Source organism: Hemicordylus capensis, chromosome 3 (assembly GCF_027244095.1).
Source record: "Hemicordylus capensis ecotype Gifberg chromosome 3, rHemCap1.1.pri, whole genome shotgun sequence".
Taxonomy (NCBI): domain Eukaryota; kingdom Metazoa; phylum Chordata; class Lepidosauria; order Squamata; family Cordylidae; genus Hemicordylus; species Hemicordylus capensis.
The window spans coordinates 189386369-189414277 of record NC_069659.1 but is presented as its reverse complement, the minus strand read 5'-3'; the positions used below and the strand labels follow the sequence as shown (position 1 = coordinate 189414277).

General features: G+C 42.4%; 1 protein-coding gene across 2 annotated transcripts in view; it reads right to left on the bottom strand.

The window, feature by feature from the left end:
* Positions 1–485: 485 nt before the first annotated feature.
* The window catches only part of UVSSA (UV stimulated scaffold protein A), a 93411-nt gene continuing 65987 nt past the window's right edge, over positions 486–27909 (bottom strand). For both annotated transcript variants that reach the window (XM_053304922.1, XM_053304924.1), the window contains 3 exons: positions 27792–27903; positions 21160–21349; positions 486–7782 (listed from right to left, as the gene is read on the bottom strand). In XM_053304922.1, the coding sequence (XP_053160897.1) occupies positions 7689–7782; positions 21160–21349; positions 27792–27903 (396 nt within the window). In that variant the 3' untranslated portion in view covers positions 486–7688. The remainder of the gene's footprint in view (positions 7783–21159; positions 21350–27791; positions 27904–27909) is intronic.

Here is a 27909-nt window from a genome sequence, read left to right as displayed (position 1 = left end):
GATAGCAGTATTCAAATATCTGAAGGGTTGTCACATGGGAGCAGACTTATTCTCTGTTGATCCTGAGGACAGGAGTAGAATTAAAAGGTTGAAGTTACAAGGAAGCAGATTAGGCGGAATTTCCAAACTGCAAGAGCTGTCCGATAGTGGCACAGTCTGCTTTGGGCAGTGGTGAGCTCTCCTTTCCTGGAGCTTTTCAGGCAGAGGCTGGATGGCCATCTGTCAGGAATGCTCTAGCAATTTCCTGCAGAGAGCTGGGGGATGGACCAGAAGAGCTCCAAGATCCTTTCCAACTCTAATATTCTATTATTTTATGACCACCATACATGTCCCAGTCCCAATTCCTCCCTCCCTCAGTTGCTACTTAGACTTTAAAGAACAACACTCATTACAAAATGTAGGGGAAACGTATGGTTTGGTCCTGAAAACAATCTATTTCAAATAGTTCATGGAAGACAGTTTGAACAATTAGTGCAGATGCCATCTGACAAATCAAATCAATCTTTATTACCGTCTCAGACCAGCATAAAGTATAGGGGTGATTACATGGTAAGAGTAGGATTAGATAAAGAAATGCTTGCATATAAAATAATACATATAAAAATACTAAGCCAATGTTAAAATGTAAGAGTGACTACGTGTTAAAAGTGAGATTAGATTAAAAAGGATTACATATAGAAATTAAAAATTAAAATTAAGAACTAAATAAGGACTAATAATACTAAAAGGACTAACAATAGTATGCATGAGGAGGCATAACACTGTAATAAGGTTAAAAGGTAGCAGAAATATGTAAAATCCTGAGTAATAAGACTGGGAAACTGCCAAATTGAGGGTAAAACGAGCAGTAGAAAGGAGAGGCATGTGAACAATTGCAGGGCCTGCCCAGAGCTACAGAGAATCAGATTAAGGCTGGAGGGGCTCACTGCCTGTCATCCGCTGACGACTGCTGATCACAGCCTCAAAGTACCTGGCAACGCTATATGTAATGGCAGGCTTAGAGAGTAGCAAGGAGCTGTAGAATTGGCTCGGACGACCTGGATACTTGCTTAGCCATGGAAGGATGAGAGAGGCACGAATCTCTCTATAGAATGAGCAGTAGAGGAGGACATGCTCAGTAGTTTTGATCTGCCCTGTTGCTCTGCAAATGGGGTCCCTCTACAGCAGCCTTCCAGCACTGCTGAGGGGAGGCCATGCCAGCAAGCTAAAGTGAACGCCCTTCTGTGATAAGGGACCTCCAGTTGAGGTATGCTGCTGGAGAATGTAGAGTATCCAAGCCCATCAGTGATATAACATTTTGGAACACTGCTGAGATCAGTTTGGTGCTCAGTGTCTATAATGCACTGTTTGATGGTTGCTTTTGCCTGATCGTAACCCATGTTTAGCAAGGTCAGGGGGGAAAGGCCCAATGTAGCTATTTTTGCCTCAATTGTCTGAATCCAACTAGATTGGTAATCGTTATGTAAGGTTAGGGGGGCAAGACCAATTGGGCAAAAGGATAGTCTGAGCCAATAGCAGAGAGTGGTCACCCACACCCTAGCCTCAATCTTGATCAGGCCTGTCTCCAGGCGCAAAGTGGCACTGGAGACACATCTCGGAACACAGAGTGCTGCTCTCAGGAATTTAGATTGTACACGTTCCAGAGTCGCAATATTGAGAAAAGGGTCCAGTTCAGCACTATAGAGGAGTTGAGCTAGTGGTTTGGCTATGAACAGTTCAAGAGCCATGGGTAAATAATGGCCTCCTCTTGTCCGCAGGAATTGGAGAATGGCAGAGGAGTTTCCCTGGGCATTTAGAGCCATGTGTTCTCCATGAGCTTTTCTAGAGCCACCAGAATGAAAAACTACTCCCAAGTATTTGAAATGTGCAACTTGCTCAATCTCCTCCAGGAGTAGATCTTGGGCCTCCTGGTGAAGGCCATGATTTTAGTTTTGTGATAGTTAATTTCCAGGCTGTCCTTACAGTACAAAATTAGGGCCCTCAGTGCTCTTCTAAGGCCAATGGGGGTCCTTGAGAGGATGGCTGCATCATCCACATATAACAGGATGGCAGTATGTCTCCCCATGAGCTTAGGAGGGTGGAAATCTGGATTGCTGAGTTGGCCCACCATAGAGTTGATGTAGAAACTGAATAGGAGTGGGGCCAGAATGCATCCTTGTTTGATGCCCTTCTGAGCTGGTACAGCTCTTGTGAGGTGGCCTTGCGGGCTACATCTCAACTTGAGTGAAGTGTCCAGATGCAGCGTGTGAAGAAGATTTAGCAGGTGCCAGTTCATGGCCTCTTTTTTCTTATGGGCCAGCAGAAGTTTGTACTGTCTTTTCTGCTGAAGAAGATTCTGTGTGGCCCACAGACCAAAGCTAGATTTATAGACTTGATAGGTCTTGGCAAGGGTTTTTTTTTTCATTAACACAGTCCTTATCAAATCATTGCTTGGAGACCAGTTGGCGCTGTGTGTGAGGCTCACAGTTCTTATGAGAGAGGAGCTGCTGTAGTTCCTGGACTAGAGCATTGTAGAGCTCCAAAGGCGCACAAGTCGGGTCATTATTTAGCAGGCACTGCAGGTGGTCAGAGGCAAGTAGCTCTCTTAGTGCTTGTTCCAGTTGTGGTGACCATTTAGCACAGCAGTATGCTCCTCCCACCAAGGATAGGGAGGAATTGTAGTGGATCTCTATGTGGGACTGAGAAATGAAAGGCTTCAGGAGTAGCGAAATGGGAAGATGATCGCTGTCAAATTTGGGGGTAAACCTCAAATCTCTCTACTAAAGGTAGCAGATTCCTTGAGGTGATAAAGTAATCAATTAGGCTCATTCTGGAGCTGGCAAGATGGGTAAACTCGGCGGGGTGGTCATTTTCTAATAAGCCATTCAGAATGGAGAGGTTAAGTCTGGTGGTCATTAAACAAAGACCCGCATAATTTGACCTTTGGTCAAATTATGAGAGACACCTGAGAGGAAGCCCATCTGCCTCGTGGCTGGGTGGATGGGCCCTCTGTTGTGTGTATAAGGTATGGTCGTCAGGGCCCAGCCTGGCATTTAGGTCACCACAAAAGCATCAGGAATGGAGAAAAGGAGACCTGCTATGTAGTTTTCAAGTTCAGTCCACATTGCTCTGACCTGTAGCTTCCTATGTTGGGGAGAGAGAGAGAGATTAATTATCAACAGTTTGCATCAGCTGAAAATGGACCAGAACTGCCATAGCATATTGTTTGAGTGATGGAAGCAGTTTCGAGGATGCACACAGCGAGATAGCAACAAGCACACCCAGGCCGCCTTTGTATCTGCCACGGCCAGCCCCAGGTACAACTCCAACTGTATATGAGTTGAAACTGTGGAGTATTAAGTCCCCAGTGGTCCAGGATTCCTGAATCAGAATAATGTCATGGCAGGTGAGATATGCTTTGAAGGAGGGGTCTGAGATAAGAGAAATTCTTGCCAGCCACATTCCACGTTAAGAGTCTGACTTTACACTGGTCTTTTGGATGTCAGTGGCAGGTGGAACACTTTCAAGTTCCTGGGCACTCTCCGCTATGAACGTCTGACCTCCCTGGGAGGAAATCTTGGCAGGTTGGGTTGGAGGTCCCTGTGTCACCATCAAGCTTTCTGAAGGAGTTGGCATGGTAGAGGTGTCCAAGGGGTGATTGCTAACAGAGAGTTCCTGGATCCATGCCTTGTGGTAGCAAGCATGACTTGTCCCCTTAGCTAAGCAGGGTCTACCCTGGTTGCATATGAATGGGAGACTAGAAGTGTGAGCACTGTAAGATATTCCCCTTAGGGGATGGAGCCGCTCTGGGAAGAGCAGAAGGTTTCAAGTTCCCTCCCTGGCTTCTCCAAGATAGGGCTGAGAGAGATTCCTGCCTGCAAGCTTGGAGAAGCTGCTGCCAGTCTGTGAAGACAATATTGAGCTAGATAGACCAATGGTCTGACTCAGTATATGGCAGCTTCCTATGTTCCTATGTGTGTTGATGTCCTCTGCAGTTACAGAGAAGGGCTGCATCAGTGGGGGTGGTGTGGGGGCCCCTATCTCTGCCTGTCAGCCTGCTTCCAAGGGTGTATGCACATGTTGTTGCTTCTGAAGTGACAACTGTCCTGAAGGAGCCTCATCCTCCATTTGGTTGTGGCTCAAGCTGTGGCTGAAATGGAGCTGGGGGCAGGACAGACTCTCATGGGTATCCAAGATGTGTCTTGACTCCTCAAGTTGTGGAGGTGGTGAGGGAGGGCATGGAGACCCTCCCCTAGAGTGGATGTCTCATATAGGTTGCTTGAGGTCAGCAGCATGGTGACATTATCAAAGTGTGGGTCACTGGCAAATAACATTCCAGGGCACACTTCTTGCAAGGTAGAGATCCCGTGCTCACATCATGGCTAGGGAGGGTTGCAGGCGTGAGAGTTCTTGAAGGCAGCTGGGGGTGTGGGCGCATTGCCACCCAGGGTGGTTTTTTCCTGGGCACCTTCCAGGGGAGGAACTGCAATATGTGGAGAGGATTTCACATTATCTGTGATGCCAGGTGTCTGCAGGACTAAAGCACATGATCTGGAAAGCCAGTCACTCCAGTTGGTGGTGAGCTTGATGGAAAGCCCCTCTGTATCATCCGTTTCACTATCACTTTCAGAGCTTGAGCACAGATCTGCCAAATGTATTGACAGTTTTCTTCTACTCTGAGTGTGAGTAGCAGAAGAGTGACTGGAGTAATTTGGGACTGCTTCTGGGCGTTGGATATTCATGTCAGAGTCTGAATCTGGTTTAGTTCCTCTTGCATGATTTTATACAGTTGGGATTCCCCAATCGGCTTGGTGTTAGCTTGCTTGTCTTTGCCACAGCTAGGAGATTTATAGTCCTTGGAGTTGATGGGTTTATTGATAGGGGTGTAAATCTCTTAACCAGAGATGAAGTCTCTAATTACCGGGTCTGCTGCAAAAACACAAATAAGTTTGTAGGCATGAAAGAACAAGTGATCTGGCTGGCTTGTCAATTTTGTCACCATAGCTGCAATTTGGAAGGTTAGGATTAGCCTTCTGAATTGTGAGCAAGGAGGCAGATAGTGATACAAGGTTAGGCTAATGCTTTCTGGATGAGAGACTGAAAAGTAGGTCAGGGAGCAGGTGATCCTCTTGTGGTTTGTCCATCTATGACGAGCACTGTGAGGAATTCCAAGGACACATTTATTGTTTTGGAACACACGCTGATAGCTTGCCAGGCTATTATTTCCCAAGGAACATGGTGTCATCTTATGTGAAGAAGTGGAGACAGAAGTGAGGGGAGGGGCTGGTCGGGGGTTAGTGATGGCTTGCTCCGAAGTGTCTTTAACCCCTTGATGTTTCTGGGCTGCATATTGGTTAAAAGCCTGCCTCAGACTGTCCAGATTTTCGGTAATGAAATTTATCCTGCCAATTATGGCTATCAGACTTTCTGCTAATGCAGATGTCGCTCAGTTGTTGAGTGATTGAATTGGATAAGGGGCTAGATGCATGGCTGGTAAGTGTCGGGCCATTTTCTCTCCGATCTGGGGAGTTACTAAGAGCAGTCCTCTGGAGCAGCTTGGAAGCGCCTTGTATAGTGGCCAGCTTGCATGAAGAAGCCTCTTTGTCTAAGGAGGGGTGAAGGACCTCCATGCCCAAAGCCATAAATCTATTGTTGGTACACACAGGGTACGCATCTCCCGCTGTTGCCTCTGATAAAGGGAGGAAGGAGTCAAACTTGGTCTGTTTCTTTTTTCCAGTGTATCCTCCACTGTCGTCAGCCAGATTTTTGCTCTATCCCCGCGGCCTTAAAACTTTTTCAGGTGAAATCATTGGCACAGTTATTGTACGGTGCCCAACTGGGTCCTTACTCAGATCTGTCCCCCTTAGAAGTGGTGCAAGTCTAAGTTCCTGAGAGCATTATTTCAAACCCCCAAATGTACCTCCAATGCGAGGCTCAGATTGGAGGCAGGCCTTGTCAGAGTTGAGGCCAGATGTTGGCAAATGGCGCTGTTTTATTGGCTGAGAGTCCTTTCCTCTGAGATAGGGCTGAGCCGCTTAGTATTAGCGGACTCTTATCAGTCGATCTGGAAGCGCTCACTGAAACAAAAGATGATTTCTTTGGGCCTTGATCAGTCTGCCCTGCTTACGCAGAGTTTGGAGACAGCTAGGAAGCTCATCAAACAGAGAATTGAGGATATTGAGAGACAAACAGATATGGCAAGGGTACCTGACTTTCAGTGCCAGGAATCAGTTAGGTATCGTTTGGCCCCCAGCACCCTATCTCACTGTCTTGGAGGTGCCCCCTCTTAGAAGAGTTTTCACCCTGGCAAGATGCAATGCCCTGCCTTCAGCCCTCTTAGAGGGACGATATAGAGGGATCCCCTACGGGGAAAGGCTCTGCCCATGTGGTGAGGGTCAAGTTGAAACAGTTACCCATGTGCTATTGGAATGTCTGCTCTATAGAGACCTGCGCCGGGATCTCATTCACCCTTTGACAGTCAAATGCCCAGGTCTCGATTTACCTCAGATGACTGCCAGGCTGCTGGAAGGAAGTAATTCCTGTACCACTAGACGGGTAGCCAAATTTTGCAGTGCAGCCCTTCGCTTTCGGAAGAGCTTAAAAATGGGCAAATAAACGATGGACTTAATGTCAGAGCAATTTGTAGCCACATCTTGGCTAGTTGCAGGTGGGCATGTGGGGACAGGTATCGTCAGCTCAAAAGCAGCTAATTTAATGATAATATTTTATAGAGCTCCTGAATTGTATATACCCTCCCAGTTTTGGGAGTTGAGCTGTGCTTTGAGTTGTAATAGTCCTATAAGCAGGAATATGCTGCCCCTTTTATCTTAAATTATTTTAGTAGTATTTCCAGTGATTTTGTGCTGAGGAGGACTTTTTGGATTTTATTGGGTGCTACTGATCCCACAGAATGCTGATTATCTTCTCTTTTATATTTGTTCTGACTTCACGCTGGTCTCCGACCGAAACAAAGTTTCTGACTGTGTCCTTTTTAGCTTATATGTATTTTAGCTACTCTGTTTGTGCTTTATAGCATATTTTAAACATTTCATAATTTTTAGATTCCTCCCTTCTCAGCCTTATCTGCTATATCAATCTTATTCTCCGTAATACTGTAACATTTCCCCCCTTTTATATAGCTTTTATTGTATAGTATTACTGTTTTATAACCTGTGCTGGTCTATGACTGTAATAAAGATTGATTGATTGATTGAATTTTGCTGGCAGGGCTGTGTCGAGATCTTTTCTTCCACCTGGGGGGAGGCAAGCCCTTGGGAGGCATGCCCGGGAGGGGGGTGGGAAGCCCAGGAACTCGTGAATCAAGCTGTTAAATGGTGGCCATTTTGGCTTCACCCCAACTCCAACTGACAAATCAACAATTTAGATTTACACTGCTGAGAGAGTTGCAGTTCTCTCTAGCATACACTACCTCATTGATGCATCATTGGTCAAATGACAGGAAATGATAGTTCTCTAGCCCATCTTTGCTTATAAAATAAAAGCATAAATTGTACAGTCCATTAGGAAACTAGAAATCCTAGAGTGTTTTCTTTGGAGTCAAACTCCATATACTAGTAATAAAATTTCTGTTTAATACAAAGTAGTTATCAATTTGTCATGTACATACAATTATGAATACAATTTATTTCTAATATCCATGTTCATTATATTAGATTATTCTTAAGTGTCCTCTTGCCAATTATTGCAATTCAATTGAGTGCATAGTTAAATTGGTTTGCAAACTTCTCATGTTTCTTTTGGTCCACTCGATTCATTGCTTTCACCACACGTTTCATTGCTGTTCTGTAAGAAAAAGAAAGACAGGGTGAACATAAGAAGAGAGCTACACTGATATTTCACGCAAATGTGAGCAATGTTTATGAATATGTTAACAAAAATAATGAAATAAGGTATGGTTAATAACTAATTAAGCTTCCAATTGTGCATGGATAATGAAGCAGAACAAATTCAGTATGTTAACTAAATTAGCTACAGCAATACAAACCAGTTTTAATTCAGCAATGGGCTCATTAACAAAAATAAACAAATAGAAGTCTTAGCATAATTATATTATTCTCCACTCAAACACTGCCCTCTAGAGGTTTGTAGTCCTCATATTTTTTAATATAATTTTTAAAATTTCACCTAAGTAATTGTCTACAATAGCCACATCCATTGTAGGCAATTAGGTGAAATTTTAAACATTATATATATAAAAAAATATGAGGACCACAAACCTCTAGAGGGCAGTGTTTATGAACTGTTCATCAGCAAGCACTTTGAACATGGTGAACAAAAATGTTTGCACATTAAAACAGAATGAGCACAGCAATGTAAACTACAGTTGAAAAACAATTAAAATTGACAATAAGAATGGTTTAATAGAAACCTTAAAAACATCAAAAAGCCTATCAACAGCTGCTGAGATGCTCTTAACACATTCATCCTAGTAGTAATTGTATCCCACTAGGGACCTATTATGAAAACTTTCTAAGCATCTGCACACAATCATTTTCAGGGGAGGGGGAGGGGGGAACCTTCAAGAGATACTGTATACAGGTGGCCCTCGTTATCTGCAGTTTCAACAACTGTGGTTTAATGTATCTGTGGATGGGTCTTCGAGACCCAGTTTCACGTATCCATGGTATTGAAAATAGGTAAAATTCGCACATTTGTTGGTTTTGAGTTTCTGGAAACTACCCGTAGATGACTTCTGATGTCATTTCTGGAGGCCACTTTACAGTGGAGAGCCATTTTGTGGCTAAAAAAAATTCTCTGCAGTTTTTTGCAAAAACAAAATCAGAGGAAATGGGGTTGGGGGGGCATTGCTGGAGACCTAGAGAGCAAGGTACAGTACTTTTCTTATTTCTCCCCCTCCCCCACCTTTAAAGCCCTTTTTTGTGTGCAGGAACCTAACCCCTGGATTCCCATAAAGGTAAGGTTTCATTATTCGTTGTTTCAGTTTTTGTGCCTATTGGTGAGAATGGAACCCCTATGAATGAGGGCCAGTTGTATATACTTCAACATTATCTCACAGACACAATCAACTTATATTTTTAGAAAAAATATTTAGAAAATAAACATTCCTATAATATAATTAAGTGGTAAGAAAAGTGTGAATATTTACTTGCACCATATCAGATCTGCTAATTAGATTATCTACTATAATATACATAATTATTGTTAACCACCCAGAGACAAAAGTTTGGGGTGATGTACAAATGTGATAGATTAAATAAATAAATAAATAAATAAATCATAATAAATACCATAGTAACTTACAAATAAACACATTGGGACAGAGGGAATGGGACTCTTGATGATCCTTTTGGATCTCTCTGCAGCTTTTTCGACCACAGTATCCTTTTGGACTGCCTGAGGGAGGTGCGATTGGGTGGCACTGTTTTACAATGGTTCCACTCCTACTTCTCTGGTAGATTCCAGATGGTGTCACTTGGAGACTGTTGTTCTACAAAGTGAGAACTAAAGTTTGAAGTTTCACAAGGCTCCATACTGTCTTCAGTGCTCTAACATCTATATGAAACTCCTGGGAGATATCATCAGGAGGTTTGGTGTAGGATGTTATCAATATGCTGATGACACCCAGATCTATTTCTCCATGTTGGCCTCGCCAGGACATGGTATATCTTTCCTAAATGCCAGCCTGAAGGTGGTAATGGGCTGAATGAGGGATAACGAACTGAAGTTAAATCCAAATAAGACAGAGGTAATGACTGTGGGGGGTTGGGACTCAAAAGATGGTTTAGATCTGCCTGTTCTGGATGGGGTTACACTCCCCCTGAAACATCAGGTACATAGCTTGGGAGTGCTCCTGGACCCAAAGCTCTCCTTGGTTTTTCAGGTTGAGGCAGTGGCCAGGAGTGCTTTTTATCAGCTTCGGCTGATACTTCAGCTATGTCCATTTCTAAAGGTAAATGACCTTAAAACACTGGTACATATGCTGGTAACCTCCAGGCTTGTCTACTGTAATGCACTCTATGTGGGGCTGCTTTTGTATGTAGTCCGGAAACTACAACTGGTACAGAATGCAGCAGCTAGACTGGTCTCTGGGACAACACAAAGGGAACACATTTTGAAAGAACTTCACTGGCTGCCTGTCAATATGTTTCCAGGTGAAATACAAAGTGCTGGTTATTACCCTTAATGACTTGGGTCCAGGCTATTTAAGAAAGCGCCTCCTTTGTCATGAACCCTGCTGCCTGTTACCATCTTCAGGAGTGGTCTGGTTACGGTTATCACTGTCTCGTTTGGTGGTGACTTAAGACTGGGCTTTCTCTGTGATTCTCCCGGGGCTTTGGAATTTGCTCCCTGCTTCTCCTTCTCTGTTTGTTTTCAGGAAGACCCTCAAGACTCTCCTGTTCTAGCAAGCTTTTAATTAGAATTAATTTTAAGAATTTAATAACTGTTTTATTCTTTTTATTGTGTATTGTGTATTTTAATCTGTGTTTTTTAAATTTTGTACACTGCCTAGAGATGTACATATCAGGCAGTATGAAAATATGACTGATAAATAAATAAATAAATTAAAAAAATTAGCTCAAGTTCAGCCATTTGCCAAAAACGTGTGTGTGTGTGTACTTGTGTACAGGTACAACACAATGTCTGAATAGGGCTTGAGAGTGAAAGAGATGTTGACTACTGCCCTGTCTCCATGCGGCAAAGTGCATCCTATTGGTGGCATCCTTGCAGGTTGTCAGTAGGTGTTTCCCATATCTTGCTGCCAAGCTGCTTTGCCTTCTGGCCTCATTTTCCAAATCCTTTGAAAATTTTTGAATTGTTTAAATGCATTTTCTTACTGGTAAGACTTCTCTTACCTGTTAAACATTTAAATACTTAGTATTTTAGATCCCTACTTAACTTCCAAGTCTATGCTAGTAAAGAATATATCCTTCAAAATAAGAGCATAAAGTTTATTTCTCTAATCAGAACTGATGCCTGAAAGGTACATAATTTTTGAACTTTCACTTCAAGCTTTATGGGTTTCTGAAAATGGAACGTTTGCATGAACTGAAAGAAGCTTCTCAACAGTTTGATCTTTCAAAGTTCCTCGATTTTGTATGTATTTTCAGACACTCAGGGCTTTTATTATTTTTTCCCCTATCTCCCCACTGGGAAAAGGCCTAACATATACTCAGCTACTTTAAGAGACAGCAGCTTACAGATTCATCTCTAATACTGGGTATATTTGCAATCACTGTTTTAACATCCATGTATCCATTCTTTTAAATGCTATAAATGTAATATTATGGCTATGCATGAATGCAAGTGACAGGATAGGATTCAACCTGATCTAATTTGATCCCACAAATGTTGTTTCAGGGTCCTTTGGACTTTTCAGAATGATGGGACTGGGTTCAGGATTGGGGTTCAGATTGGATACTTTCGTGACCAACCTTTAAATTAATTTTGGAGAAGGCAGATTGAAGTGGGCTCCCCAAATTCGGATCAGGAACTTCTCTGACCTTCTCCAAAATGGCAGATGTCAGGAAGTTTCTAAAGTTCTCAATCCAATGTTGTACAGCCCAAATAAACATACCAAAGCTGTACAATATGTAATGCAATCCTGTGCATTTTTACTCGTGTCCTACTGTAGCTTACTAAAGCCAAGCCAAATTTAACTCAGCAAAAATAGAAACATTAGCAATATTTAATTTCTTATCAAACCTGAACTTATGTTACTGATTTAAGAACATGAGGTATATTATATAGTACATTAAGACTGCAATTCTAAATGTACTTACTAGGTACATAAATTAATTAAACTAGTAAATTAAGTTCAGGTTTGATAAGAAACTAAGTATTGCAAATGTTTCATTCCCAAACACTTTATTATTGAACACATTTTATCAATTTAAATCTTTTCATTCTATAAAATATGATAGAATGGATTCCGACTCCAGGCACTAACTATGAAGGCATTAGTAGTTTTTATCGGAAATACAGATGTCTGTTTAATTGGACTTTAGAAGGCATAGAAGTTCTCACTATACCTCCCACCTCCACACACACCTTTTTTCCCCTGGAGGAAAAGATTTCCCATGGTTTCAAAATTTCTGGAAATTTACATCTTTAAATTACAGACAGCTCAGTCCTACTTATTTGGAACAGGATGTGACTTTAATTAAAGGTGTAGTTAAAGTATATGGAAAGCATTTTCCAAGGACAGACTCTAATTCTAGCATAACAAACTCTTTCACTAGTACACTAGTTGGAAGCAGCAAGGGACGAGACACTAGATGTAGACAGGCACTGTACATCTGAAATTTACACATTCATGATAGCTGCATTTCTCTAGCTTGTTTGTGAAATGGCATACTGTAAGGCTGAAGTCAATCTGCAGATGCCCCAAACCTTGTATGATCACACCTCTCATGCTATGCTAGGCTATTAAGATCACATAAGAAAAGGCCCACTGAATTGGGCCAAATACCTCTCTAGTTCAGCATTTTGTTTCCTACAGTGGCCAACCAGATGCCTCTGGGAAGTCCACAAGCAGGGGACGAAAGCAATACCTCTCTACTCTGGGAAGTCCACAAGCAGGGGACGAAAGCAATACCTCTCTACTGTTCTTGCTTCCCAACTGGTATTTAGAGGTATACCCTGAATCATCATCTGCTGAGACTGTTGCCATATTTCATGAATGCAATGAGAATGACAACAATGACTTGAGGCACATTTCTCTCCCTAAGGCCAGCAATTTTACTCTCTAAGCATTTTACATCTGAAGGCAGACAATAGTTCAGAAATACTGTTTTTAAATGGAGCATTTACAACAGATAATCTCATTAGCAGATTAACAAGAGTGCCCTTTTAAGCAAAACTAACTGTGGTGTCTACAGGAGCACTACTATAACAGAGTGGCAACTATGTTGTCATAGTTTTGGAGCTGGAATGTTATTTAATTGGCAGGAGAAAGTGAGTCTTTAACACAGCACAATGGCCTTGGAACTTTCATGTCATGTAGGTTTTACATTAGCACCACTGGCTTGTGAGATACTGTAAATGAAATGAGATCCCACTCTGATGATCTGTGTGCAATTTCACTTAACTTTATTGGCAGACTAGAGCCTGGGTTTATCACCTGTACATTTCAAGTAATTTGGGGCTGTTATATAAAGCCAAGGTTATCATCTTGTTTAGTGCTGCAAACTCTGAAACCTATTAAAATATGACAGATTGGATTCCCACGCCTGGCACCAACACACATTCAAAATCATTAGCACGAAGCACAGTAAACTAAAAACAACTTTTAAAATTTATTTTCTAAAGCTGATGTGAAATTCTGCTTATTAGAACTTTATGGCTTATTGACTCCTCAAAATAAGAGCAGATAATACAAGATTGTCATGGACAATGTGCTGTTCTGCGAGGAGAAGAAAACCGATGCGAATTTTCATTACTTATAACAACCATTACATCAAGACAGGGAGAGGAACACAAATTTTAAACAACGAACATCCCTCGGACTAGCTAAATTCAGGCCTTTGAGTTTATATAATATTCCAGCACTAATATTTCATTAGGAACAGAACATGTTTTGTTTCTTGATGTACAAGTCCTTTCTCTGTTCCATTTACTTTGGTCATACTAAACGTTGGGGCTACCCATTGTGGTTGCCACATAGAGCCTGGATTCACACAGCCCCTGTGTGGCAGCTGCTGCATGCAGGGGTTGTAACACAAAGTGGATCCCACATTAGCCACAACCACTGTGGGGAGGATGCCATCGCCATGGCAGTGGCTGGCAGAGGTGTGGACATTGTCCGTACAATTAAGCTGATTTCCTGAGCCCCTGGTGGCGCAGTGGTAAAAACTGCCGCCCTGTAACCAGAAGGTTACAAGTTCGATCCTGACCAGGGACTCAAGGTTGACTCAGCCTTCCATCCTTCCGAGGTCGGTAAAATGAGTACCCAGAATGTTGGGGGCAATATGCTAAATCATTGTAAGAGAGCTTCGGCTATAGAGCGGTATATAAATGTAAGTGCTATTGCTATTGCTATTCACATCATGAGCTGCTCATACAGAAAGGCTGTTGAATAGACTAGCTGCCACATGAAAGGGGTTTCAAGCAGTTTCCACCTGATAGGTGCAAAATGGCTCTGACTCATGTGTGACTCTCTGGGCCAGGGGCGTAGCAAGGTTGGAGTGGGCCCAGAGGCAAGATTTCAAAATGATTCCCACCCCCTCATGGAAGCTCAGCACATGAAGTAAATAAATCTTAAATGAGGCTGAATAGTGGTAACTGAATAGTGGTAACAAAAAGCATAGTAAAATCTATATCTGTATGTATATGTATATAAAAACACCTATGTGCCACAACAGAACATCATCCTAAATTATTTTTTAAAAGGTTTTGTAAATTGTGGACGATGCAGGTCATTTAATGGTACTAGAGAAAGACATGCTGTTCTGGTAGCTCCAGGTAAATTTCGGAGGATGAATACAACTGAAGGAAGCCCTGGCAGGTGCACGGCTGAGGGATTCAGTCATGTGACTTGCCTCTGGGGGGGGGGGAAATAGGCAGTGGGCCCCCAGACAGTTGTCTCCCCTTGCCCTCCCCTGCTCTGGGCATACTATGCTGAAATGTTAAACTCTGAGGCTGCTCACCCAGGCTTGGGCAGCCCTCATGTGAATTGGCAATCCTGGCACTGCCTCCCTGGTATATTACCCGGCCTTTTACCTGGGCTTCTCCAATGAGCTACTGCTCATACAAGTAGATATTTCATGTATATCAGAAATATACATTTCTGAAAACATTTCTTCATTGTTGTTCAGAGAAAAAAAAGTTAAAGGTATTCATGACACTCTTCTGCAAACACAGGTATAAAAAAGGAGGTTTCATACCTGTAACTGATGTTCTGCAAGTGATCAGCAGTGCAGTCACACACTGCATTCTGCATACCACCCCCCACCGCCCCGGTCATCTGAAGATTGGAACTTAACCAGTTGAAGTTCTGGCTGAGATGCAGCTGATATACAGGCAGAATATCAACAGGTGCTGCTTCCATCCTCATATGCTAGGTAAAGTTACAATAGAATGTCTATTGAATGTCTGCCTGTCATACAGCTGTTAAACATTCTCTAGGCCCTCTAGAAGTTAAAAGGAACTCAGCAACCCCTCCCCCTTATGAAGTACAAGGCTGGCGGTGAAAGCACTGAGCAAGAGCAAAAGGTCTAGCTGTTCTGAGGTAAAATGAGGCCAATAAAACAAAACAATCAAATAAAAATATGCACAACATACTATTGGGGAGAATAAACATTTTATAAACCATTTGCATTAACAGTGACATGGTTCTGACACATGAACATTACCAATTTCTCATTGAACAACTTTCCCCTTGTCACAGCATCTACCAATTCTTGGTCACTTCTTTCTGTTAGGGCAACACACAAATAACCTCCCCCCTCACCCGCCATACTTTTTTCTGTACTCTTGCACAATACAGCACTTGTACCTTCTGGACTTTTCAAAATCAGAGTTGTTTTGGGTCAAATTATTGGAAGAAACTTCACTCTCCATGCTCACTAACCAGGCCTCAGACAGCTAGCGTGATATCACAGCACAGCCAACATGGCTGCGGCCTGTTTGGGGGTGTGTGGCCAAATAGGAATTTCAAGCTTTGATTGCAGTTGCCTATGAGCAACTTTCAGGAAAAAAAACAAGCAAGTGACTTGTAATCACTTTTGATGAGAACTGAAGAATACTTTTTTTAAGGAGACATCCTAAAAAAGGAGACACTGAATCTGAATTGGAACCAAACAAAAAACCCTAACAACTAACCAGTTCAGAATAAGTGGCTCAAAAATCAGTCACTCGGTTATTCTTTTTCTAAGAGTGGTGAGGGGTCCTCTCTGCTCCAGCTACATATATTTCCCAGTGAGCCATCTAAAAAGAGGAACAGTAGAGATCGGTAGATGGGGTCTAGGACTGGGAGTCTGAAGCCAAGTAGAAACTTCCCAACCACAGACCGCTGTTGCCCAGCAGCAACAAGGCCACATTAGATTCTGAGCCTGTCACTGTCTGCAAGTTTCTTTCATTATTTCCTTACAATTCATCCTAAGCAAGCTAAGTTAAAGCTCTCCTTTTTAAGTTAGGACAGAGTCCTAGCTGAGAGAGGGGAGATTGATAATTAGAGACATGATTATCTAAAACAGGGGTGTCAAACTCAATTGGGCGGTGGGTTGGATTTTATTATAACACATCTCCGGGGGGCCACACATAGCCTTGCACCCACCTCGTGCTGCTTCACGCCTGCGTTGCACCCACCTTGTGCTGCCTTCTGTCTTCCTCTTCCTCCTCATCCCTCTTTCACGCACTCTCTCCCTCCCTCAGCCTGCCACTAAAATTAGGTTCAGTTCACCTTCCCCCGCACCCCAAAGCGTGCTATCTGTATGGCGTGCCACATGGTGGAAAAGGAAAAACCAAAGTGGATTAGTGTTGCGGGGGGTGGTGGTTTTGGAGGCTTGGTGGCCGGAGAAAGGAGCTGGTGGGCCGAATCCAGCTCACACCCCGGGGGTTTCACACTCCAAATCTAAAACGATGGGAGATATATGAAAATCTGATTTAAAAATTCAACAAATAAGCATGAAATTCTACATGACAGGTACCCTAAACTGGTTCAAAACTGAACCACATTTTCATGTTAGCGGCTTACATGTTCTGCAGCATGAAGCAGGCAGTAATGCACGGACCTGCCTGCACTGGTGGAAGGTTCGAAATCATCCAGTGATACTGCTGACTTCTGCATGATTGCATGTTGCACACAACTTCCATTATTTCCAATGGAGCTACATGTGACATGCAATCACACAAGAGTTAGCAGTCCTAGTACTGCCTTCTTACACAACAATGCATTTTAGAGCCCTGCAGCAGCAAGAGCAGGTCTGGCAGTGCCTGTGTTACCAGCAGGACATGTAAGCCAGTGTCTAAACCAGAGAGTTAAAATTGCTGTGGAACTTAAACCAAACCCAAATTTTCTAGACTCTCTACGTAGAAGCTTCCCAGTGTTGTCTCTGAACAAGTGGAGAGGGAGAGGGAGTGTGCACAGAGATGACAAAGAATGCATCATTACTGAGGCCAGCCCAGAAGTGCCTGTTGCATCCGGTAGAGGTCTAAAAGGTTCTGTGTTTTACCCAAACACAGAACTGGGTGAAGCTTAAAAATAATAAATTTGATGCTACAATTCTTACATATTAAAGTTGACAGGCATGAATTATGTGTTTTCTGCATATATATTCTACAGTTTGACAGTTCACTGCCTATTCCTTGGGATCAGATTTCCCATTATGCTTTAAAAATGTTCTTTGTTTAATGCAATCAATATATTATATTGCATTCATTTGTATAGTATAGTACAGTATAGTACAGTACAGTATATGCTCTGCAGCCTTAGGAGGGCAGAGCAAGACTCCACCGTTGCAAACCAGCTGCCCTGCAGGCTTTTCTTGCAGGGCAGAACATGGGGAGGGGTAAAGGGATAGGGACATGATTTTCGCTTCTCTCCACTCCCCACAGAAGCCTTGCTCACTTTAGGAATATGTCCCTGAGGATTGCATAGCATAGAATTAAGATGGGAAGGAAAAGGGTGGGGGGAGGCACAGGAATGACAACACAATATTAAGATGGAAAGGAGGAGAATATCACAAGTGCGCAAACAACAGAAAACAAAATTAAGAGGGGAGCAAGAGACACTGAGGACATTTACTGAAGCAGTGACTGGCTCCATTTGCTTGTTGGTGGCACACAGAGAGGTGGCAGGAAGGCAGGAAGCAGGACTCTTTTGGCTCTGCAGACTTGGCAAATCAAGAAGAAAGCAGCAGAGGCTGGCTGCCACAGGTAATTCTGAAAGGCAACTGGCCCCACATACCACACCACTTGCCACTTAGCATGGGTGGGACTAGCTGCAGGAGGAGGAACCTGAAGTCTTCAGGTCAGTCATATGCTGTTCTAAGAGATCGAATTGCTTAAATCACATCGTCAGAGTTAATAGAACAGTCTAATTCTTCAGAATTAAATATACAGTTGTTGCCCTTCTCTCACTGACCTGCAGAATGTATTTGTAGATTCCAGTCCTGAGTGCAGCACTCTTTGAATCCATGCTTTGTAGTGCATCACAAAGCCAACAATATTCCGCATCACCCATTTCAATGGCATCATACCCAGAGTGTGTATGAGGGGGAGACTAAGCCACCAATCCCATTTTTTAGCATGGTACCATCGAAATTATGATTAAGTGCACCATCATGAATGCAAAGATACCCTATACACAACTCTGTCATCAAACTGAACAAAAACTTGCATATACTCCTGGACTACTTCTGTTTGCATCTTGACAGCACAAGTATAGTCTTCTTGAACTTATCACTGCTGCTCCTCTTTACCTTGTGCTTCTCACTTATGGAACCCTGCTAAATGAGCAAAGAGGCACTTTTAAAAAGTGGTGATTCTCTTACATTTAGCAGGGGGAGAGCAATTGTCCCTATCCATCTGCAGCACAGGATCCCTCCAGTGGTATTTATTTATTTATTTTATTTATTTGTTCGATTTTTAGACCACCCTTACAAAATAGCTCAGGGCGGTTCACAAACATCAAAGACCCTTTAAAACAATTTAAGAGCACTGGAAGGCCAGGCCGAACAGGTAGGTCTTTAGGGCTCTCCTAAATTCCAATAAAGAATTCAAATTACGGATGTCTGCAGGACGTCTGCAGGTAGTTGCTGGTGTCTACTTTGTGTTTCTTTTCAGACTGTGAGCCCTTTGGGGACAAGCAAACATCTTTTTTTGTTTTGTTTATTTCTCTATGTAAACCTCTTTGAGAAATTTTGTTGAAAGTTCTTAGTCTATAAAAACTCATAGTCCAGTTGCAGTCTTAAGTCTTTTAGATTTAGATCTTTATTCAGTTCAATATGACAACATATTAGAGGAGCATTTTCCCTATGAAGAAAAGTTAAGGACATTGGGTCTTTTAGATAAAACAAAATTCATACAAATAGGGGTAGGGCAGGGGGAATGACAAAGATTGATTAAGTTGCTAGTAAATTTAAGCTTGCATTTTGCAAACAGCAACACATTCCTGGAAATTCATCCTTCCTCAACACCAAGATGGGTAATTGTATATGAAATCTTACACCCCTCCAGAAAAAAGAACAGCCATAATCTCATTTGTCATTCCCTATTCTTTCCCTTCTGGTCTTGGTTTCCAGTAGCACAGTACTGCTGATATAGGACAGCTTAGATGACCCCAATTTTGATGGATGAATGGGGGGGAAAACGTGCTTTCAGATCTTCATAGAAATCAGGCTGTTTTGGACTATCTGGTATAGAGATACTTTAACAAGTCTGGTACTCCTGCCAGTCAGTAAGTGAAGCTTGAGCATCACGTGTGTTTCAAAATACTAAACTTTAGGAGCATCCCATGAAACAGTTTGGAGTAGTCTCAGGACAAATGAGTAATTTCTTCATGTAAGCCCAGATTCAACTGTGTGTACACACAGAAGTCAGAGCTGCGTGCATGGAGCACTCTTCACACACACACACACACACACACACACACACACACACACACACGGTAATAGCTTCTTGGTGGGAGACAGAATCAAACCCACCCACCACTGCCACCACCTGGACAGCTGATTAGCATAATTATTGCAGTTTGAAAGAGGCAATATGCATGCAGGTGGATCAAGAAGGGAACCCTGGCTGACATCCTAATGAAGCACGTGCATTAGGAGGGTCTGCATGGATACTCCAAGAGCCCTTGTGCAACTCTCCTAGTCCTCCTCTGTGTGTGCGCACACTGTTGTGCAAGGGGGCTACTATTTCAGAGTACAGAGTATTTCCAGAGCGCAAGCAGTTTGGAAGTATTACATCACCACCCCACCATTTATTCATTTTTAAAACATTTATTTATTACATTTATATCCCGTTCTTCCTTTGAGGAGCTCAGAGCAGTGTACATGGTTATTTTTATCCTCACAACCACCCCGTGGTTTAGGTTAGGCTGAGAGCTACATGACTGGCCCAGAGTCACCCAGTGAGTTACATGGTTGAATGGAGATTCGAACTAGGGTTTTATGTAACAGTGCACACACTGGAGAACGGTGGGAGTTGTGTCAGGGCTCCTGGAGTATCCCTGAAGACCCTGCTAATGTGTATGCTTTGACAGTCGGGATGTCAGTCAGTGTGTGCAGCAACTATTTGTGCATGTGGTTCCTCATCCAGCTTGCTTCTAGGCATGTATGACCCCTAGGTGGGTTGGGGGCTATAGGCATGGAATATAAGCATCTTCCCCAAGATGGAAAATGCACTGATGATTGGCTAGTAGTCATGGCAGAGAAAAACAGAACCTTGGACTACCTTTGATTATAAGGAGCTGAGAACAAACATGAAGAGAGACCTTTTCCATCAAGCACCTTTCCCTGGTTGTGAGCTTCCAGCAATGCTCCCATACAGACAGCTGGATTGGACTGGCTACAGTTCTTATTCGTATCACTTTTGAGGCCTGTCTCAACATTCATTTCTCATTTTAAGAACCAAAGTGATTATTTCATTGCATTTCTGCACTTAGCAGCAGGACAAAACCAGGTTACCAATAGTTTTGGTACTAGGTTACCAATAGTACAAGGCCCATAACTGAAAGGTCCTGAGCACAAAACCAGTAGTTTTAAGACAGTTTTAAAAAACAAAACTTCACCACTTACAGTTAGGTAGCGGATATGACATTGAACCCAGATTTACTAGCTGATGGTAGCCAGATGTAGTAGAACCTAGAGCCCAGATTTACTAGCTGGCTAGCTGGTGATGGCAGAGCAAATGGGGAAATGGTGCTTGGCCAGTCTTAGCAGGCTTTCCAAGTACCAGTAAGTAATCCATGCAGCCCAACAAGAATTCTCTTCTCTTGAAGCTCCATAATTTCAAACCTGTCAAACATCTGATTTCAGTTTTACCATACCCACACACAATTAGGAACTGTATAGAAAGCATATTCCACCAAAGAACTAGGTCACATGATTTCAGCAATTTCATTGTTTCAGGAGACAAAATTCCCTTGAAACACAGACAAGCATGTTCTCAACAAGACAATCATGAAACAATAAAGTAAATTAAAATGAAATTAACATGAACATTAGAGAGCATAGGTATTATAAAGAAGCCACTTACTTATTGAAAACTTTCTTTTCAATGCGGGAACGAGAAGTGTTTGTCTGCTGCTTCAGGTCTGTCAGATTTGGATATTTCTTTTTCTTCTGTTTGTTTTTAGCTCCTTTTCCTTTTCCACTATATCGAGAGGAGCCAAGATCAACTCCAGTGGCTGCTTCAACTTCTCTCATGAATTCTGGATCTTGCCACTCTGACAAAGAGAAAAATTTAAAAAATGGCTTTATTACCAATTTCTGACTAGTGATTATCTCCAGAATGTCAGGGATAGATTAAAAAGTTGGAGACCAAACCAGTACAAGGATAGTTTAAAAAAATAATTTTTTTAAAAAGGATGCAAAGCCTCAAAAAGGTTCTCAGAACAATAGGTGCATATACATCTATGAGTTTTCACAGCAATGGAATCTCACAGAAGTACTAAGAATTTTTTTCTGTGTCCCATAGGAAAGCTCTGCCCAAAATGCATCAGGAAGGTATATATAATTCCAATAAACCTAAGCATTTTTCTGAGGCTGTGCCACCTTTTTTTTTCTTTTTTACTGATATTTCCCTTAGAACACTGAAGTTTCAGAATCAGAATATTTAGTACTGCTGCCAACAATGAATATCCCAAAGTGGAAAACAGAAATAATAGAAAAGGATTGGAGAACAGTATTCTGTAGTCAGGAACCCAAATAAATTTTGGGTTTTCACACCCAAACACACTCTCCGCCCACCCCAGTACTAACATCAACCATGATCTGGCATATTTGTGGTTCAGGAGGCAGACTCTGTTAGAAGAGATGTCTAGACAGATGTATTGTGCCAAATGCAATAATTTTGTAATATGATCAGAGCCCACATTAAACAAATTACAAAACACAAGCAACATATTAATCATTAACAATACTATTGGGCTATACAAACAAGGACACAAGCTGTTTCTATAAGAAATCAATTCATCTTCTGACAGCAGAACACCTAGCCATAGCACACAAGTGGAGATCTGTCTACCCACTAGATATTGGAAAGGAAATGGATACTAACATGTTTTTCTAGTAAGAACTAATCAGCCTACTATCCTTTCACTGTCTCTACAACTGGACTAAATCTGGTTCAGAACGAGGTTCACAAGTTAGATCTCTTGCACCTCAAATATTCATGCATCTAACATTTTGGATCAGGCTGGATGACATTATTACTAACTATACCATTGAGGTGTCCCTGTGTGTCACTCACTACAACTATATCAAATTTGGTTCAAATGCATTAGACAGTCCTCAAGTTAGTGCACTTGCACCTCAAATGTTTACACGTCCACCATCTTGGATCAAGGTGGATGAAATCATCACAAACTACACCATTGGGACATCTCTGTGTGCCTATACAGCTGTAGCAAGTTTGGTTCAAATCAATTAGACTGTCCACAAGTTAGTGCACTTCTGCCTCAAAAGTTTACATGTCCGCCATCTTGAACTGGGTTGGATTACATTGTCACAATCTATGCCATTGAGGTGTCCCTATGTGTCCCTACAGCTGTAGCAAATTTGGTTGAAATCCGTTAAACCGTTCACAAGTTAGCCCACTAGTGCCTCCAAAGTGTGTGCATCCGCCATCTTGGATTGAGGTGGATGGCATCATCACAAACTATGCCATTGAGATGTCCCTGTGTGTCACTCACTGTAACTGTATACAATTTGGTTTAATTAGGTTAGAGAGTCCACAAATTAGCCCGCTCGCACCTCGGATGTTCAAGTGGCCACCATCTTGAATGGAAGTGTATGACATCACACAACATGGCATTTGGGCATGCCTACGTGTCCCCACAGCTGTAGCAAATTTGGTTAAAATCGGGTTAAGTGGTTCACAAGTTAGCCCACGTGTGCCTCAAAAGTTTACGTGTCCACCATCTTTGATTGGGGTAGATGACATCATCACAAACTACGCCGTTGAGGTGTCCCTATGTGTCCCTACAACTGTACCCAATTTGGTTCATATTGGTCCAGGCATTGCGAAGTTGATAGTGAGGGACACATACACAGAATGCCGGGTGATCTCATAAGCCTACTGGAAAGTAGGTTAAAAATTTGGGATCTGCTGATAATGGACAAGTTAATACAACAAATCCAAAGGAAGCAGAAAGTAGACCACTTCATGCAAGACTGGTGGCTAATAGTTATTTATGTGGAACCTAAACTTGTGAACTGGCACAAGTCAAACAAATATAAAACTATATGTTTACATTAAGTGTCCTAAGTGAACATGTCATATATATTACCTAACTTCAAAAAGTCAGCCTTCAAAGAGGGAGCAATGAGGATGGGGAACAGTTACCAATTTTTACTTTGCATAAATATTTTTTAAAACCCTCAGTAAAATGAGGTTTAAAAACCATTATTTAAATATGAATTAAAGGCAACAGGATTATAGCAACAAAGTGAAATTTCCCCCCCTGAAACTCAGAGTGAGGCATATTTTCAGAATGTCTGAACTTGGGCGGGTCGTGGGGGCAATTATAAGAATAGTTGGTTCAGTAGTCTCAAAAAACCAACACACCTAAGGATTCTGACCTTAAGGATTCTTACAAAATGACAATGCCATGCAACCTCTTAATACCTAAATTTTGCTTTCATGGGTGAATAGCAATATCAAACTACGGATGCAGTTAGCATTCATTAATATTTGTGCATATGCAGTCAACATAAAGGTAAAGTGTGCCGTTAAGTCGATTTCAACTCCTGGCACCCACAGAGCCCCGTGGTTGTTTTTGGTAGAATACAAGAGGGTTTTACCATTGCCTCCTCCTGAGCAGTATGAGATGATGCCTTTTAGCATCTTCCTATATTGATGCTGTCCGAAATAGGTGTTTCCCATAGTCTGGGAAACATACCAGCGGGATTCGAACCGGCAACTTTCTACTTGTTAGTCAAGCATTTCCCTGCTGCACCACTTAAGGTGACAGCAGTCAACATACTGATAAGAGTCATGTACCACGGAAAAACAGCCTCAACCTTTCAAGAAGGGCAGAATCAAGTCACTTTTTAGGTTATTAATGAATCTCTAAAAGGCAGCACACAGCTAGACTGTTAGTTCCATTCATGGCAAAAAGAGCAAGATTAAAAATTTGCAGAGCCAACAAATGGGAGGAAAATGGAGCTTTGAAGAAATTCAAGGGAAGAAGAAGCACAGAGGAGCAAAATAAAACAGACACACATTAGATGGATCAGAGGCCTTCCCAGAGTCGATTTTTTGGAGTAAAAAAATACAGAGCAGAACAATCCAGATACAGGAACGATTAATCCAAGATTAACAAAAACTGTCTAAACAGTTTATCTCCCAGTAAATAAGAAGGCGTCACAGTTTAGGAACCCAGTGAATAGAGCAATTGTTTAAACACAACGAAAAAATGCTGGTGTTCAGTAGAGATGAAATGAGCATTTGAGTAAAATGAAGGAGCAATTTAAAAGCCTTTGAGAAAAATCAATAGCATGCCAGGGAAGAGCAGCCTTTTTGAGCACTGATGGGCCCCTAAAGCTCTTCATACATTGTTACTGGTTTAGCAGCAGGGAAAAGAAAATTACACAGTTTGCAAGGGTAGGGTAGAATCAATACTGTAGTTAGTAAAGAGATACTATTTCACATCTGACTGGCCAGCGGCTGCCTTCACTACCTTGTCCTGATACCTGTTTGTTAACAAGTCACTAAGGGCTGAAAAACCAGATATTCTTCAGGGCTGACACAAAAAATAGGCACTTAATTTGCTCCTCTGTGTGAACTATTGTAAAAGGATGAACACTGCAGATTAGCAGGTCAGCCTACTCCCTCATGATTCGTCGTTTCAGAAGAGCCTGAAGCTCTACTCTGTGGACACTTGGCTAGGATGCAATATTTTCCAGCGAAGTGCCAAGAAACAACAAGCAAACCTTCATCATTATTACATGGTCATGTCAGGGTTGCTCAACGGCTTCTGTTCAGTTGCATGCACATGCAACTAGTAGCAACCAAGTGGGGAACCACATGGTGGGAGATGGAAGGATACTCCCTACCTCTGCCTTATTCCCTCCCACATGCCTCCAAAGGGGTAAAAGTCAACAGGAAAGAGCATTCTTGCTCCTTTCCTTTGGGCTTGCTCTCATCTTCCTGCATAATTTGCAACAAGTGAGACAGAGGCAGGGAAAACAAAAGAAGTTGCCTTACACTGAGTTAGACCATTGGTCCAGCTGACTCAGCAAAAGCTATACTACTGACTGGCAGTGACTCTCCAAGGTTTGAGACAGGGGTCTTTCCCAGTCCTGCCACCTGGAGATGTGCAGGATTGAACCTGGGCTCTTCCACATGCAAAGCTTTTGCTCAATCACTCAGCACCAGCAGGGCAGACTTAAGGCCTCCATGAGTTACTTGTCGTTTCAATTGATTGGTTCTATTCCTGCCTCAAGAGCCACAGAGAACAAGCCCACTCCTTCCATGTGGACAGTCCTTCGGATATTTGCAGATGGCTATCATATCTCGCTTTAACCTTCTCTTCTCCAGGCTAAACATGCCCAGCTCCTTCAACTGCTCCTTATAGGACTTGGTTTCCAAGACCCCTCACCATCTTGGGTTTTCCTCTTCTGAACCAGTTTTTCAATGCCCTCCTAAAATGAGGGGCCCATAATGGGATATTCTCCTAAATGTCAGAATTCATTGTGTTGTCAACTGTTACTCATACAATACCGGGCGGTGGCGGGGGGAGGGGGAATCAGTGCTTAAACTGTTATAGTTTTCTTTTTAAAGTGCTTTCAAGTTAGTTCAAGACTGCAGTCCTTGAAAGAGACTGAAAATGCACCTCTGATGTGATTATGACATTCGTTTCTTGTTCTGCTCTGGGACAGAGATACTACAGGTTATTCTGCTGGGTTTTCTCTGCCTTCTTTGCTGCCAACTAACAGGTCCTAAAATTAACAATATGACAAACTTGTAAACTGCCCAGAGACGTAAGTTTTGGGCGGCATAAAAATGTTTAAATAAATAAATAAATAAATGGGGGAGGGAAAGAGAGTTTAAATTCATCCAACTTTGCCACCAACTAATGAGGAGGTTGCAGCTCTGATTTGGGTGGGATACTGCTGGGGTGGGAGGAACTCTCTCTTTCTCTGATACTGCAGGCCTTTCATGCAGTGGCAGCTCTGATTGGGGAGGGGGTACTGGAGGTGGGCAGAGGGATTCGCTCTCTAAAACCATCTCTAGTGATCCTGGAGGTGGGGTTGGAATGTGGCAGGAGCAGAAGGCAAGCAAGACATCTTTGCAAGAGAGTGTTTAACTTAGATACACAGAAAGACCAAGGAAGCTGTGTTTCCTAAATCTCTCTCATGTTCCTAAAGGGAAAATATCCTGAGCTGGTAGGGCCAAGATGAAGATAGGAGCAAAGCAGGAGGGGGCTGGCTAACAAGTGTGCAGAGAATAAAGTGCCTTTTATTTTTGTTGTGGGGTGGGGGAGAATCCTGATCTTATGGCAATTCAGCTCTAGAGATATCAGGCAGATCTATGGCATCACTTACAATAAGATGGGGATAAAGGCCCCCCCCCACCTCTGCCAAGAAAGATTTCATCTACCCTGGAATTCCTGCTCTTTAATCCTGGGTGTATGGAGGGAGGGCCCTCTGTAGCTAACGGTAATGCAAGAAACAAAGTTCGGTTGTTAATCGTGGAAGAAGAAAAAGCCCCAGAATTCACAGTGGTGCTAACACATGTGCAGAGTGCCTTTTTCTGTCCATTAACTGCAGAGTGCATTTCTTGCATTCCTGTTAAGTGCAAAATGTCCTTTGTCCATACGCCCAGGATTAAAGAGCAGGGATTCCAAGGTAGATGGAATCTTTCTTGGCAGGGCTAGTGGGTGGTAGAGGTGCTTTTATCCCTATCTTACTTTGAGTGATGCTACAGATCAGTTTGATATCTCTGGAGCTGAAGTACCATAAGATCAGGGGAAAGTACAAGGGATGAGCACGGAACCACAGAAGGGTGGTCCGGCACTGGGGGGAGTGTCACTTTAAGTGGGGGGTAGTACTACATATGTCACACTGCGCGCGCATGCCAGCAGTGGAGACGAGTGCGCGCGCCGCGAAGAGAAATAAGCAGAAAATAGGAGGAATTTCTTAGGTGTCATAGCTGTTCAACACTGGGACAGTCTGCCTTGGGCAGGGGTGAGCTCTTTATTGTTAGAGGTTTTCAAACTGAGGCTGGAAGTTCTCTATCAAGGAGGATGTTGCACATTCCTGCACTGTGCCAGGGGCTGGACTAGAAGGCCTTCAGGAATCTTCTAACACTAAATTTCTATACACAGAGACAGTATTAACTCAAACCACCAAAGACCCTCAGCACTGAGAAATGGCTCATTGTGATCCACATGCGTAGGTCGTTTCACTTATGGGGTGCTTTTTTAGTCAACCTTTCAAAATGTCAACTATAATAAGGCAAAACCAAGTATTAGTAAGGATTGCTCATCTTCTCTTTCATTGGGAATATATTTTTCTTCAAAATTTCCATGTTTTGATTTATACACCAACACTTAAGCCCATTTACTTAAGAAAGGTTCACTAGTTAGAGCCACATTCAAAGGTTAGCTCATATGAACTTTGAACACAATAACCACAGATGTCTGTTCGATACCACGTACAAACCTGGTTGCTCTTCCTTTTTCTTAAACTGCTCCTTTGCTTCCCTGTCTCTGTCTTCTTGATTAACAGGATTTCCAGATTCATCCCGAGGAATTATTCTTCCATGAAAAGGGCACTTTAG